This window comes from Sminthopsis crassicaudata, chromosome 6 (genome assembly GCF_048593235.1).
Source record: "Sminthopsis crassicaudata isolate SCR6 chromosome 6, ASM4859323v1, whole genome shotgun sequence".
In the NCBI taxonomy this organism is placed as follows: domain Eukaryota; kingdom Metazoa; phylum Chordata; class Mammalia; order Dasyuromorphia; family Dasyuridae; genus Sminthopsis; species Sminthopsis crassicaudata.
The window spans coordinates 233,783,810-233,800,227 of NC_133622.1; the positions used below are offsets into that span (position 1 = coordinate 233,783,810).

The 16,418-nt window shown below is 46.1% G+C and overlaps 1 protein-coding gene across 2 annotated transcripts in view; it reads left to right on the plus strand.

Annotated features, from left to right (window-relative positions):
• TSPAN18 (tetraspanin 18) overlaps positions 1-11,754 on the plus strand; it is a 218,586-nt gene extending 206,832 nt beyond the window's left edge. For both annotated transcript variants that reach the window (XM_074274810.1, XM_074274811.1), the window contains exons 8-11: positions 1,306-1,404; positions 2,945-3,127; positions 8,482-8,565; positions 11,558-11,754. In XM_074274810.1, the coding sequence (XP_074130911.1) occupies positions 1,306-1,404; positions 2,945-3,127; positions 8,482-8,565; positions 11,558-11,605 (414 nt within the window). In that variant the 3' untranslated portion in view covers positions 11,606-11,754. The remainder of the gene's footprint in view (positions 1-1,305; positions 1,405-2,944; positions 3,128-8,481; positions 8,566-11,557) is intronic.
• Positions 11,755-16,418: the final 4,664 nt, after the last annotated feature.

The following is a 16,418-nucleotide window of genomic DNA, read 5'->3' on the forward strand; positions in this document are numbered from 1 at the left end:
TGGCTACTTCACACAAGCAGTAATTCTCCCTATTGTTGTTCTGTGAACTGCAATCCCTGGCTCTGTATAATTCACATTTCTGGAGATCACTCCCGCTTCTGTCCCCCAAGGCCAAATAGAATAAATCTAATCCCTCTTTCATGTGACAGACTTCAAATAATTGATTTACTATCTCAAATGTGCCAGATGCTGGGGACACAAATACAAGGGGAAATCGGTAAATGATCATCAAGGAGCTTATGCTCCATGGTACCCAAAGTCTAGGACAAAGCCACAAGTTCTAAGGTTTATATCGATTGAAAGATATTCGCAAACACTTGTGTGCCTGTGGAAGGAAGGAAGGAGGGAAGGAAGGAAGGAAGGAAGGAAGGAAGGAAGGAAGGAAGGAAGGAAGGAAGGAAGGAAGGAAGGAAGGAAGGAAGGAAGGAAGGAAGGAAGGAAGGAAGGAAGGAAGGAAGAAGAGAGGGAGGAAAAAAGGAAGGAAGGAAGGAGGGAGGAAGGAAGGAAGGAGGGAGGGAGGGAAGGAGGAAGAGAGGGAGACAGACACAGATTTACTGTCCCTAACTTAAGTCTTTCTGGCTTGCTAGCCCCTGCCAAAGCTTGGGTCCCCCAGCCTCCAATACTCTAGGATCATCTCAATATCCTAATGAAGCATCAGAATTGGAGTCTTGTAGAGAAAGACACCAGTGCATGACAGGTACATTAGTGAGGAAAGTACAGAACCCAGAGGAAAAGTTTGGTCCCAAGCTCGTCTGCATCCTGGCTCCTTTCAGACCTGGGGGATCCTGGAGATGTGCTTGACTCTGCAGGAGAGGAACCCTGACACTTTGATCACACCTTTGACATTTCCTGGTTATGTGATCTTGGGTCAGTCATTTAACCCGATCGGGCCTCAGTTTCCTTATCTAAAAAATAAGACAGTTGTGCTGTGTGACCTCTTCAGTCTCTTCCAGATTGAAAACAATGAGGCCTGGATGTTCATCTTAGGAAGAGATCCAAAAAGCCTTGCCCCGGTCTCTCAGATTCTCTTGAATATAAATTTTTTAAGGGCAGACATTTTTGTTTCCATATCCCCCGTGCCTAGCAGAGTGACTGGCAAGCAGTAGGTGCTTAATAATGCATATTGGACTATTGAATTGATCAGTCCTGTTGCCCAGAGGAGCAGAGGTTTCCTGTCTTAGTGTCCATCTGTGCTTGAGATGAAGAGAGGTAGAAGACAGGAAAAAATCATCTCTAAGGCACAATGAGGATGCTGACTATGGGTCTGGGGTCTTCATGTCCTGTTCTCCTTCTTGTGTTTCTCAGCTAACAAGAGAGTTCTTCACCAAGGAGCTGACAAAGCATTATCAGGGAAGCAACGAGACAGACGTCTTCTCTGTGACCTGGAATTCAGTCATGATCACGGTGAGTCTCCTAGAAAGATACGGTTGCATCCGCAGTGATGTGTGCCACTGGGGCACCTCCGGGCATCTCCTACTCCAAATAAAACTTTGTGGATTGTCCTTCAAGCCAGTGGTATCAAACTCAAATAGAAATCGTTCCCTGGATGCTGAATATTGACGTAGAAAGCCACACACCAACATCACCTGTGTTGTATTCTATTTTTATTTATTTTGTTAAACATTTCCCAATTTCACTGTAATCTGGTTGGCCTTCACTGGTTCACAGTTTGCTGGGCTTGTGGCCAATGAGTTTGGTACCTCTGTGCTAAACCATGGATTCGCCTTCCTACCTTTTCCTCATAAGCTCTGATTTCATTTTTTATCTCCTTTTAAAATTCTTTCTTTATTTCTACTAGTTAGCACTCCATCTCGGTGTCTTGGTGGGGTTGATTCCTCCTTTTTTCTCCATTTATATTCTTCATTTGTTTATTATGTTCTTTGTTTATATTTGTAATTAGCATGGAATTATTTTCATCTCCTGGAATTTCCTCTTAGGGTCCTCATAATCCATAGTATGTCTTTATTTTATTCCTCCATTTCATCATTTCCCCAATATCTTTCCTGGGGGTGATTGTTGTAGAACTTCACCCCACCCTACCCATGTCCATCACCCATGCTGTTTTTTCCTAACTTCTTCCATAGTTGCTCAAATTAGAGTCTGGACAAGGCATTTATGTCTCAGTTTCCTCATCTTTAAAATGGGGATAATAATATCACCCGGCCCTCAGGGTTATGGCGAGGATCAAATAAAATAATATTTGTATAGAGCTTTGCAAACCTTCAAGTACTATCTAAATTCAAGCTATTATATATATATATATATATATATATATATATATATATATATATATATATATATATATATATATAGAGAGAGAGAGAGAGAGAGAGAGAGAGAGAGAGAGAGAGAGAGAGAGAGAGAGAGATATTCAAGCTATTAGCTGAGCTGGAAAGGACCTTAGAGGTCTCCAAGTAAAACACCTCCAGTTTCCAAAGGAAGAAACTAAAGTCCAGAGAAATTAAGTGAAATGCAACCTGAACAATGAGATAAGGAACAAAGCCTCTGATCTCAGACATGTAAGATCATGGGTATTCTCTTAGAGTTTAGTGCTTATATGAAAACCCTGAGAAATGTCCATTTTTGTGTTTTAATCCTTCAATTCATTCCCTAAATCAGAAAAAAAAACTCATGAACTTGAGAGTCATTGGATTCTCAGAAATTGTCTCATCGGGTCCTTTCGTTTTACAGAGAAGGAAACTGAGGCACAAAGAAGAGAAAAGTTTTACTCAAAGTCACACAGGTAGTATAAGTAAATAGCCAGGCCAGAATTTGAACTCAAGTCTTAAAACTCCAATCTCTTTCGTGAGAGAGGATTTATTACTCTCTCCCTTGACAGTTGGAAGAGCTTGAAAATAATTACCATTTAATAAATGTTGTGCTTTGTTGTTCCCATTCTTGAGCCTCCATTAAGTAAGTTCTCTCCTTGTTCTTGTGTTTTTAGTTTGGTTGCTGTGGGGTCAATGGGCCCGAAGATTTTAAGTCTGCCCCAGTTTACCGCTTCCTGAATTTCAATGGGGATGAGGTTCCGGAGGCATGCTGCCGGAGAGAACCCCAAAGTCGGGACGGCATTCTGGTCAACAGGGAGGAGTGCCTCTTGGGCAGAGATCGTTCCTTGAACAAACAGGTAGAGGAAACAGGGTCTCACGGCTGGGAATGGTGGGAGGCGGAGGGAGGGGTTGGCCAAGAGGGCACGGCCGGATTTCTTTAAATTCGTGGAAACGGGGAATATGACAAAGAATTTTGAAGCGATGACCAAGTAAGACTAACGAGCTATTAGTCCCAATGTAGAAGCGTGCCTTCAGACATCCAGTGTAGATGCCGAATGGCTGCAGGGCTCCAGTTTATAAAGGGGTAGGAGGAGGAAGACGAGATTTGGGGGCGCATGAAACCTATAATGAACATGAAATTTCTCTTAGGGAGATCACACCCGATTGATCACGGAACCCAGAATTTCCTCCAACGTTGGGGGCCATCTAGCCTAACCTGGAACTGAATAAACAATAATTAGATAAGGAACAAAGCTTTCGCCTCAGACTTGGAGGATCATGGCTGATTCCCTGGTTCTCCACAGAGTAAATGAAGAGCTGTCCCCAGGGGTAAACGTTCTTGCACATAAGAACCAGTGGATTTAACAATATCCTTGAAAATTTAATTTTTCAAAGAATCAGAACCTTAGAGTTGGAGGAGATTCTGGGAATTCCGACTTGAACGAGAACCTTTTGGACTCCTGGTCTTGCACTCGGGAACACCTGAGTTTGAGTCTTTGAATCTTGCTAGCTTTGTGACTTATCAAGCAGGACAGTTTAATTCTTCCAGCCTCTGTTTCTTTATGGGGATTAAAAAATAGCACCAATTTCATGGATTAGTTAGGAATAGGATTAATTAATTAGGAGTTAAATGAGAAGTTCTCTTGTCTTTTCACCGGTTGAGATCCATCTGACTCTTGTTAGCAATCTAGTTCATCTCATACTCTCATACGTGAAAAAGGATTCTTTCTTAAAAGAAAGCGGTCGCCCAACCTTTTCTTGAAGGCTCCAAACAAGGGGACCTGCAGCTCTCAGGAAAGCCTGAGATCTGGGGCTCATCTAACAGAATCCTGCCGCTAACAGGGACCGCGTGAACTGGAAGGGACCGTCGAGGCCTTCTAGCTTAAGGGATTAAACAGCGGTCTCTGGATGGATTTCAAGGAGTTGAAAACAAAAACAAAGCGTCTTTATTTTCATTAATCTGATGAAAATTAGTATTTCCTTCAATTATTTAAAAGCTTTGTTTTGAGAAAGGGTCTACAGGCTACCCCAGGTGGAAGGGGGGTCTTGACTCAAGAAAAGGCTAAAAACGCCAACTCCCCTAAGCCCCTCTCATTTGCTGATAGGAAACAAAAACAAGGGAGGAAAAGGTCACAGGGAAAAAAGGGTAGTCAGGATTCAAACCCAGGGCTTCTGGTTTCAAAGCCAGTGCTGCTGAGGCCATTCTTCCCAGCTCTTCTGACAGCTGAGCCCTGAGCTCTGTGGGACAAACTGCATTGCTCCAGGACCTGGCACTGAGGCCGGGCCAGCGGGGCATTTCTAAACGAAACACAAAACCGGGATTTCTAGTCTTCATTTAGAAACCCGGCTCTGTGTGATCTTTTTCCTCCTCGCCACCCACATCAATGCTACCCCTCTAGCTTGTTTTGGTTTTAATTGTTGTGATGTTTCTCTCTGTCTCTGTCTCTCCTTCCCTCCCTCCCTCCCTTCCTCCTTCTCTCTCTCTCTCTCCCTCCCTCCTTTTTCTTCCTCCTTCCTTCTCTCTCTCTCCTCTCCCTCTCTCCTTCCCCTCATATCTCTCTCCCTTCTTCCCCCCATCTTTCTCTTTCTCCCTCCCTTCTTTTTATCCCTCCCTTCTCTCTCTCTTCCCTCTCTCTTCTCTCTCTTCTTTCTCTCTCTCTGAGTCTCTCTGTGTCTCTCTGAGTCTCTTTCTTTCTCTCCCTCCTTCTCTCTCTCTTTCTTTCTCTGAGTCTCTGTGTGTGTCTCTCTCCCTCCTTTCTTCCTCTTATCCCTCCCTTCTCTCTCTCTTCCCTCTCTCTTCTCTCTCTTCTTTCTCTCTCTCGGAGTCTCTCTGTATCTCTCTGAGTCTCTTTCTTTCTCTCCCTCCTTCTCTCTCTCTTTCTTTCTCTGAGTCTCTGTGTGTGTCTCTCTCCCTCCTTTCTTCCTTTTATCTCTCCCTTCTCTCTTTTCCTCTCTTCTCTCTTTCTCTTCCTCTCTTCTCTTTCTATCTCTCTCTGAGTCTGTGTCTCTCTGAGTCTCTCTTTCTCTCCCTCCTTCTCTCTTTCTTTCTCTGAGTCTCTGTTTCTCTGAATCTCTGTGTGTGTCTCTCTCTTTCTCCCTCCTTCTTCCTTTTATCCCTCCCTTCTCTCTCTTCCTCTCTTCTCTCTCTCTCTTCTCTTTCTATCTCTCTCTGAGTCTCTCTGTGTCTCTCTGAGTCTCCCTTTCTCTCCCTCCTTCTATCTCTCTTTCTCTCTGAGTCTCTTTTTCTCTGTCTCTCTGAGTCTCTGTGTGTGTGTCTCTCTCTTTCTCTCTGCCTGTCTCTGTATGTCTGTCTCTGTTTTTCTCTCTTCCCCCTCCTCTTCCTCAGTTGGGTTAATCTAGAGAAGGCCTTTTGCAGCCCTTGACGAGCTCTAGAAAACACAGGTAAAGAAGTCCCCAGAGGTCCTTAATCCAACCGTTCATTTTACAGTTGAGGAAAGCAGATGGCTGGAGATGAAGGGACTTGTTCAACGTCACCTTGACTTTCTGGACACCCAGATCCAGAGCTCTTTCCATAGAAAGTTCAAATGTCCCTTCTAAATCTGGAACCTAAGCCCCCAAAGAGGAGATTCTGAGCCTGCTCCCCCTTTTCCATCCTCTCCCCTTTTCCTCCTCTCCCTACCCCCAGCCTAGCTCCAGCCTTTGCATTTAGCTGTAGCCCAGAAATCACCAGCCCCTTTGTGTTCCTCCAGAAAAAAATAGAAGATTATTGTTTTTCTTTTTCAGTCACTCTGGGGGTTAGATTGCCAAGGCACTAAAAAGGGCCACACCCTTCTAACCAGATGTGTTGGAGAAGATTTGGGAGCTGGGGGAGGGATCTTGGAGAGAAGACAAAGCTGGGGGTGGGGGACCGAGCAGCTGGAGAACAGCTGGTCTACCCATCCCCTCCTGGCCAGGGTCACCCCGCAGCCAACTGTGGCTAAAGCCCAGCTCAGTCTCGCCTGCAGAGGGGCCGGCTAGCCCAAGTCATGTTGCCGTCTGAGTATCCAGTCTGGCTTTCCCTGCCCATTAGTCTGCACCACCGGTCAAGAGCTTTGGGTCCCCTTACATCACTTTCCACGGCTGCCTTGGGGTCTCACTCAGTCAATAAGCATTTATTAATTAAACAGCTACTATGTGCCAGGCTCTGGGGATGCCAATAAAGCAGGGTCCCTGCCCTCAAGGAGCTTACAATTTAGCGGAAGAGACAACAGACAAACAGCCACACACAAATAAGCTAGATTACAAGATAATTACATTCATTCTCCTCTCTCCTTCCCTCCCTCCCTCCCCCCCCCCCCCCTCTCTCTCTCTCTCTCTCTCTCTCTCTCTCTGTCTCTCTCTGTCTCTCTCTGTCTCTCTCTCTGTCTGTCTCTCTCTCTATTTCTCTCTCTCCTTCTCTTTATTTCTCTTTCTCTCTCTCTTCCTCTTCTCTCTCTCCTTCTCTCTCTCTCTCTCTCTTTCTCCTTCTCTCTCATTCTCTCTCCTCTCTCTCTCCTTCTCTCTCTCTCTCTCCTTCTCCCCTCTCCCTCTCCCTCCCTCTCTCTCTCTTCTCTCTCTCTGTCTCTCTCTCTATTTCTCTCTCTCCTTCTCTCTCTCTCTCTCCTCTCTCTCTCCTTCTCTCTCTCTCCTTCTCTCTCTCTCTATTTCTCTCTCTCCTTCTCTCTCTCTCTCTCCTCTCTCTCTCCTTCTCTCTCTCTCCTTCTCTCTCTCTCTCTCTCTCTCTCTCTCTCTCTCTCTCTCTCTCTCTCTCTCTCTCTCCTTCTCTCTCTCTCTCTATTTCTCTCTCTCCTTCTCTCTCTCTCTCTCCTCTCTCTCTCCTTCTCTCTCTCTCCCTCTCTCTCTCTCTCTCTCTCTCTCTCTCTCTCTCCTTCTCTCTCTCTCTCTCTCTCTCTCTCTCTCTCTCTCTCTCTCTCTCTCTCTCTCTCTCTCTCTCTCTCTCTCTCTCTCTCTCTCTCTCTCTCTCTCTCTCTCTCTCTCCCAGCCCCACAAGTAACAGTAATTTTCTTTAGTACTTTACAATTCCTAATGCAAGCATGACTCCCATTTTTTAGAAATGACTTGCCCAGGATAGCACAGCTAATAAATGACAAAGCTGGGACCCGAACCCAGTAATTCTGATGCCCAAACTAGTCTTCTTTCCCCCATCCCATACTGATCACCCTCTGTGTAGCCAGAAGCAAACGGAGCATGGCAGAGACGACCCTAGATGGGGGCTCAGTAGCTCTGGACCCCAGAACCAGGAGCTAGCTGCTGACTGTATGAACTTGTACAAGTCACTTTACTCCAAGTCATTGTTAAACAGGGATTATTTTTGGAGTCCTTGCAAGGAAAGAGTTTTGCAATTTTAAATCACTCTAGAAGTGGAAACTATAATTACTAGAGCAGCCTTGGCCCTTCCAGTGCCCAGAGAGATGACATGAGCTGGGTGGCTAGCAGAGAGGGAAAGCCTTTGAGTAAAGGAAGGGGAAGAAAGAGTTCGCCATGTGTGGCTCTAGCTTACCACCCAGAGCTGGTCAGGAGCCATGAGCGTGGGTGGGAACTCAGGAATAGAACAGGACAGTGGAAAAGCAGCTGGCCACATAGACAAGGCAACCCCACACCCAGATGTTGCTGAAGCTCAGCTTAGACTTGTCTCCACTGGATAACACACCAGCTCTAGAAATTCGAGAGCCCCAGGGCTCATCTCTGCCCATTAATGACAGCTGGAGATCACCAATAAAGGCAGGCTCATTGCTCCTCCTGTCTGGGTATGGCCCCAGAACCCCAGGTGGTTTTGCTGTTGATAAGTAAACAGGGGGGTAAGGGGGCTCCTTTTTGTTTGTTTTAATTGAGTGTCCCTCAGTTCACAAGCTGACACTAGAGTTAATTTCTCGGATGGGAACTGCACTATTACCTGGGCCACTTGGCAAAAAAGGCCCAGAAAATGTGGGGAATGAAAGAATAAATAGCTTTTCTAAAGATGTATGTTCACATCTGCAGGGAATCACATGAATTCTACTAGGAATCAATGTAAAGTCTTGTAATTGGGCCCAAAAAATCAACTTCCCAAAGACAGGCAGCTTTATGGGCAACATTGGCTGGCGACTGGACATCTGTCTGTAGTGTGGCTCTGCAGTCCACAGAGTTTCTTGGTCTGGGGCCATGTTCTTCGATAAAAAACAGAGGCTTCTGGGACTGGTCGACCTCACTCTGGTGTCTTTTTTCCTTCCAGGGCTGTTACACTGTGATCCTCAATTCCTTTGAGACGTATGTCTATCTTGCTGGAGCACTTGCCATTGGAGTGTTGGCTATTGAGGTAAGTGATATCAGTCCGGACTTGCCCTTCTATCCAGGCGGAACTCCACAGGAACTTTGTCCTTCCTCCCCTCCTCATTTCCTTCCCCAACACCCTATTGTATCCCTCCCTCCAGGGGCAAGGTGGAAGGGCTAAGTGCTAATCCATCTCCTCCAATGCCCAGCCACCCCTTGTTATCAAGGACACATTTGAAAAGTAGCTTCCCAGACTGAGGGTCGCAGCCTGTGTCTGAGGAATACAGCGTTGCCCTCTGGGAAGGAGAATGGTCCATATGGGGCGTGACCCAAAGTCATAGTTCACTGCTGACCCCCCCTCACCCAAGCTTCAATGGCCTAACTGGTAGAGAGGGCCATCAAAAAAACAAAACAAAACAAACAAACAAAAAAACAGATTATGTCATAAAAAAGAGCCTGTTACTCTCAGGTTGAGCCCCTGAGACATTCCTCTCTCTAGGTCCCCAGGACCCCATTGTCCTCTGGGATAGCAGCTACCACCAGCCCTCACTTGGTGTGGGAGATTCCTCCAGACTCTCCTGGCCTAGAGATAAACAAAAGCCTTCTTCCCTTCATTCACTACAAAGTCATAACTTCGCTGGATCTCAGTTCCCAGTACGGCAGAAACAGCTTTCAACTGGAAGCTTCTAAGAGCTGAGCGACTCTGCTACTTGTCCCCTGTATAATTCTAGGCAAATCCGTCCTCCTCCAAGCCTCGGTTCCTTTATCTGTACAACAAGAGGACGGCCCAAACCTCCAAGATCCCTTTCAGTTTTAGCTCCAGAATTCTTCCATCCTAATATGGCTGCTAGAGTTTTTGTAGAAAGGGAGGCAGATTGAGGCCATCACAGCATCATTATCTCCCTCTTCCCCTTTTTTCTGATGGAGTTAATAATGGCTGTTATTGATATAATAATCATTATTAATCATTTTATCAACTCACATTTCTGTAGAGCCTGAAGGGTGACATTATCTCCCTCTTCTCATCTTTCTGATGGAGTTAATAATGGTTGTTATCGATATAATAATCATTATTAATCATATTATCAACTCACATTTCTGCAGAGCCCGAAGGCTTACAAAAGCACTTTCTTTCTAAGGCCCCTGAGAGAGGATCATGTGTAGAAGTGACAGGGCTGCAGAACAGGAAAATATTTCCTTGTAATTATAACTTTTTGTAATTTTGTAATTTTGACTTCATCAATTGGCAGATGGGGCTGACTCAAATCACCCCGGCCCTTATTACCATATCTCTCTTCTACCCAGGATAATGGTCTTTAATGTAGACTTTAAGGTTTACAAAGTGCTTACCTTACCATGGCCCGACAAAGTAGGAATGGTATTATTATCCCCATTTCACAGGTAAATTAATCAAGTTTCGGAGGTTATGTCACTGTCTGAGCCGGGATTCTGGTTCCCAAGCCCGGTGTTTCCCACTGCCCGTGCTGGAGACTCGGATTCTCCCTCAGGCTTGGGCCAGCTGACATTGGCCTGTCATGGCTCCTGTTGAATCTGTTTGCAGGAGGTTTCTGTGACTCTCGCCCTGAACATTTTATCCTCCTCCTTACCCCATTTTGATACTCGGATCATTAGGACGTTGAATTTATCGTTCTGCCACAGGAAAAGTTATTCTGTTAACGAGTTCTACATTCAATCAAAACTCGGCTTCTCTAGAAGCCCTTGCTCTTGACTAGCTGGGTAAGCCCCCGTCCGCAGGGTCAAATATCCCCCTCAAAGGCCCAGGTGAATCTGGCCTGTGTGTAATGTCATCTGTCAGCTGGAGGTTCTATCAGTGAAACTACTTCCCTCCTTTCTTGCCCTGGAGATAAGAGGAGCCACAAATCACTGCAGAGCTATGGTGTTGGTACGCCCAAAGATCCGGAGTTTCTTCCTTCTCCCTTTTGCTTTTCTCTCAACTTGTGAGCCTGGGAGGCGAGGGAAAGAACCCCAGGCCACTACAAAGCAATCCAAAGCCCCAGGGAGCCACAGCCCAACAGAAAAAAATAGCAAAAACCCTGATATCTAACCTTCTCCTGGTCACTCCCTTTGGATTTTCGGTCTTTTCAGAAAATGGTGTAAAACCCTCAAAGCATGGGAATATTTGTGCTGATTTATTACAAGTTCTTTTTAATTTTTTTCTGAGATAATTGGGGTTAAGTGACTTGCCCAGGGTCACACAGCCAGGAGTGTTAAGTGTCTGAGACCAGATTTGAACTCGGGTCCTCCTGACTTCAGGGCTGGTATTCTCAATTTCTTTTTAATCAGTATTTGTAGGACAGAGGGTGCCCCATCTCCAAAGCAGTCAGATTTAGTGGGCAGTATCAGGACAATGTCCAGCACATTTCCAAGCTGTGACTTGACAAGGTTCCCCAAAATCTGCCCTTAGCTTCCCCTGCCCGCTTTTGTCCCCGAAGCTCCCTTCATCGGTGAGCACAACCAAGGCTTGAGGATGCTGGAGACTGTAGCCACTCCCCTGTTCGCCTCCTCCTGGGAAGAGATCTCTGGTCAGCGTAGTGCCCAGGGGTGAGAGCAGCACAGAATCATGGGACCGCACGGCTAGAACCATCTGGTCCGATGTCCTCATTCCACAGATGAGGAAACTGAAACTCGGGGACCTCAAGTGACTTGTACAAGGTCCCACAGACAGTGAATGTCAGAGGCAGGATCTGAACGGCTTCCCCTTGCAGAGAGCAGCTTGGCCCCTAGCAAAGTATGGCAGTCGAAAATTCACATTTAAGAAGTTCTCTCCTTTCAGTCCATTCCATTCAATCCACTTTCACAGGCAGTTATTAAAGACCTCACAAGCCTTGGGGCGAGTGTGGGGACCCAGAACTAGGAGGAGAGCCTTTCTGCTCTCCACAAGTTCTCATTCTGCTGGGGTCGGGCGTGGGGGTCGTTCCCATACGATACAAAATAAGGAGTGCTGGAGACAAAGGGCAGAACTGGAAGGTCTTCCTCCGCAGCCAAAGCCTGACTCGGTCTCCCATTTCTTTCTGCAGCTCTTTGCCATGATCTTTGCCATGTGCCTCTTCCGAGGGATCCAGTAAAGAGGGTCCTGCCCCTCCCGTTCCAGGTGATGGCTAACCCTGCCCTGCCTCCTCCCCTCCCTGCAGCCCCCACCCCACCCGCCTGCCCAATGCAGACAAAGCAAAGCTGGCAGGGGGCGGGTGGTGGGGGTGGTGAGAAGGAGGAGGGCAGTAAATAACTATTTTTTTTAACAAGAAGAAATGAAGAAAAGAAAAAAATGATTGTTGTAACATATACTTGGCCAAGGAGAAAGCCCAGAATCGGAGGTGCTGTGTACTGGACGTGAGCGCCAGGCTTCTCCCGCGGGCACCTGCCCAGGGACAGGGAGCCAGAAGCCAGCCAGGCGCGGATTGCACTAAAGACCAAAGGAGCATTGGCAGTATAGTGATGGGGAGGCAAGTCCCAGCATCCTTCTCCTTGTACAGCTGACCCCCACCACCCCCCTCAGAGCCACCATGTCTGACCAGACCAAGAGACGGCAGGAAAGCTTCAGAACCCAGGAGACCACAAGAGGAAGGGGCGACAAAAGAGAGGGAAACTGAGCAGTCCAGCAAAAAGACAGCCCTTCGAGGAGAGTGCTAAAAAACAAAAACGGGCAATTCTGGAAGTCCTCTGTCATTGGGGAAAACTTGGGTTTGATTTGCAGCTCCTCTGGGGAAGAGCACTTGAATGGGGAGCTGAGGGGAGGGATGGAAGGGAAGGTTTTTGAGGATGTTTGGATGAAGAAATTAGATTCACTCTCTGTTCCCTCTAAGAATGCCCCGGCTTAATTATCACCACCTCCCCTCTGGCCACCCCGGCACCCCCTCTTCTCTCACATGTTGGGGAAAGTGTGATTGAGAGGATCACAGTTTGGAGCTGGATGGTGCTCTGGACCACTGTGTGCTTTGCCCAAGACACTGTCTCATGCCATTCTGACTGTATCCCCTATGTCCCTTCTCGGAGTAGCCAGCCACCCAGGGCCCCTGAGGAACCCTTTGCAGACATAAGAGTCTTCAGGTCTCCTTCCACTGGTCAGGCCCCCACATCCCACCCCTTGCCCTTGGAAAGGAGGGAAATCAGGGGCATTATTCCCCTTCTCACCTCCTCCCTCCAGAGCTAAGACTTGGATAAGAGTCAGTGGGAAGTTTCCCGTCACCTTCCTGGGGGCAGACACCGATCTGCCCGTCCCTCCTGTGGTGGCAGGGGTCTCACCCCCAGCACATGCTCAGCTCTGGCCCTAGCAGCAACAGCAGCGGGCTTTTTTAGCCTCAGAAGTCCAGCGGGGCTGAAATCTCGAGGGAGCGTGTCCATCGCCCTTCTTGCTGCAGGTGACTATGTCCACTGGGGCTGTGCCTGCCTCCTGTGCTTTCCCTCTTTCCCATGCACTACCCATTCTCCTGCCCTCCTCCCGCTAAGGCTGAGGAAAAGGCCGGACCCACAAGAAGTACCCAGGGTCCTGTCGGCCTGTCATCCAGGCCCAGAAATGAAAATAAATCCTTCCTCACTCACTTTTCTGGCTCTTCTTCCCCCAGAAGGGCCCTGATAAGACAGGAAAAGGAATAACTGGAAAGCCTTTTTTGAGGACACAGGGAGAGAGACCCCCCAGAATGAGCCAGGACAGCTCCTCCCTCGGGGGCACAGGGTGAAGAATATATAGATCAAATCCAGAGTGGGGCAAATGGAAGGCTCTTCTCTCCACCCGGCTTTTCCCAATCATCCAGGCCTGGCAAAAAGAGGGGTGGGAGTTGTGGGTGGGAGACTCAATCCCAAACTACGCTGCCAATTTTGTTAGAAACCAGTGCCCCTTTCACAAGCTACTGACTCTTTGGAGAAAGGAAGAAAACTTTGGCAGGAAGGGTAGGGGCGGGCTCTGGGGTCCCCCCCAGACCCAGGGTCCGGAGCTGCTGCTGCCGCTGCTGCTTGTTTTTTGTAATCATCCCCCTGGCCCACTCCCCCCACTCCTCACTGGCTCCTTTTCCCCTTCTCTCTGTTATTATCTAACTGGAGGCCCCAGGGGAGATTGAGCTCCCCAGAGCATCCCAGCTTCCCTCCCCCAGCCCAATCTCCTGCCATGTGAAATACGTTTAAAGTCTATTTTGAAAATTGTAAATGTTCCTTGGAGTAGATAGCAGAGCTAATTTATCATGTATTCCCTCCCGTCAGGCTTTTTTTATATTGGGGAGTTTTTTTGTAATATAAAACAGAACACGCGTTGAATGTTCTGCACCAGTCTTTGTGTCTGTTTCTTAAAAAATGAATAAATAAATAACTGCATATATAAATGGTGACTGAGAATCAGGCTGCTTTTGATTTGGAGTCTCGGGAGGATGGTGGAAAATAGAGTTGGGAGAGGGAGTTTCCTACAAGTTAGAAATAGGTGTGAGGGTGAGGGATTGAATGTCAGTAACCTGTGAGTCCTCCAGCAAGAGACTTACTCCCCCTGGGCCTCAGTTTCTCTGTCTGCAACATGAGGCAAATGGTCTGTGAGACCCCTTCCTCTAAGCCCACCCCAGAGCTGGAAAAGATCTTTAGAACAAAATGTCAGAAGTGAAAGGGACCTTAGAACACAGAATGTTAAATTGCAGAGGGAGCTTAGAACATGAATGTTACTTCTGAGTGGGAACTTAGAACATAAAATGTCCAAAATGAAATGGTCCTTAAAACACAAAATGTCAGAAGTGAAAGGGACCTTAGAACACAGAATGTTAAATTGCAGAGGGAGCTTAGAACATGAATGTTACTTCTGAGTGGGAGCTTAGAACGTGAAACGTCAAAACTGAAAAGATCTTAAGAACACTAAATGTCAGATCTGAGAGGGAGCTTAGAACATAAATATTCCCTCTGAGTGGGAACTTAGAACATGAAATGTCCAAGCTGAAATGGTCCTTAAAACACAAAAGGTCACAACTGGAAGGACCTTAGAACACAGAATGTTAAATTGCAGAGGGAGCTTAGAGCATGAATGTTACTTCTGAGTGGGAGCTTAGAACATGAAATGTCCAAACTGAAAAGATCTTAAGAACACTAAATGTCAGATCTGAGAGGGAGCTTAGAACATAAATATTCCCTCTGAGTGGGAACTTAGAACATGAAATGTCCAAACTGAAATGGTCCTTAAAACACAAAAGGTCACAACTGGAAGGACCTTAGAACATGTTAGAGTCAGAAGGTGCAAATTTGTAAGGGATTTTATAACATAGAACATAAACTATTAGAGTGATATCTTAGAACATAGAAATGCTGGGACCAAAAGAACCTTTACAATATGACCTTTCTGGAAAGGACTTTGGAATATGGAACATAGGATGTCCTAGAACCTACTTTGTTAGAGCTAGAAGGGACCTGAGAACATAAAATATTAAAGACTATAGGAGACTTTTAAATCCATCCAGTTTAACCCCCTAATTTTACCCTCAGTAAATTGAGAATTGAAATTGAAAATGGTGAAATGAGCTGATTTGCCCAAAGTCCCATAAACTCAGACTCTTGCCTTCCAGGCCATTGTTCTTATTTCAAGCTGCTGCGTCCTGTTCCCTTAATGCTTTGAGGGGAGATGGAAACTATTGTGATCACTTGATTCCATGAGATCGGGAATGGGGGGGGGGGTACAAGGAGAAAGTTTGATTTTACTGTCCCAGGTAACATATTCTATATAAAGAACCTGGAAATTCTATCTTCCAATATCCATTTAAGGAGTATTAAAAGATAGAATTTCCAGGTCAGGACAGGCTTGTTGTTTGGAAAGCAAAGGGATCCATCGGTGGGAATATTCGCCCCTTCCTTTACTCATCACTTGAGACTATTGTCATCCAACGAGTTCCTGTGAAGCCAGAAGATGCTCATGATCCCATCCAAAAGTTCCCACAAATGTCTGTGACAAAGGAGCTCAATTTCCTGGAAAAACAATCTGCATTTAAAGGCAGATGATATAAGGTCATAGATGAAGAAATGGAAAGGCCCCAAAGTAATACGGTTCAACTGCCTCATTTTGCAGCGTAATGTGGGGCCGAGAAACTGCCTTGAGAGACGTGGAAACCTCAACTTTGGCTTTCCCAAGGTTGAGGTAGTTAAGGGGCAAAAAACTAGCTGCCCTCAAAGCCATGGGAAAACCACTTCCCACAGAGGGCATTGGACAAGATCATCTCCCAAGTTTCAAGGGGAAATTGAAGATACCCACCTTCCTTTCTTTGGCTGCAATAATGGCAGCACATCCCAAGCAGAAGCAATGGAGGTGGGGGTGAGCTGGAAACTTGTTAAGCCAAATGTGTAATGGTGATGTTCATATTCTGATTCTGACATTTATTTCTTGTCCCTCAGTTTCCTCATCATATTTTTAGGTTTCTTCTAGTTTCTCTAAGAACACTCCTAGTCCAGGTATAACATTCTGTATTCTAAAGATTGCTCTAGGTCTGACATTCTAGGTTCCAAAATCCTAGTTCTGACCCGAGTTCTAAAATTCCTTCCAGTTCAGATATTCAGTGTTGTAGGATTTTTTCCAACTCTGGTACTCTTTCTTTTAAAGTTTCAGCTTTGTCATTCTACATTAACTTTATATAACATTCTATGTTTTAAAGTCTGCCCCAGGCCTAACATTCTATGTTCTAGCCTCCTTTCCAATTCTGACGTTCATTTGATGTTCCAAGGTCCCAGTTCTGATGTTTTATCTTCTATGATTTTTTTCTAATTGCTCTTTTATGCTACAAGTCCCTAATTCTGACCTTCTGGGTTCTAAAGTCCTTTTCAGTTCTGATAATCTATATTTCATAATAAGGGACTACTGCTATGCGTTATTATATGTACATGTGTGTTTGAGTAACTCTGAGAGACAGAGAGAGACAGAGACAGAGGAAC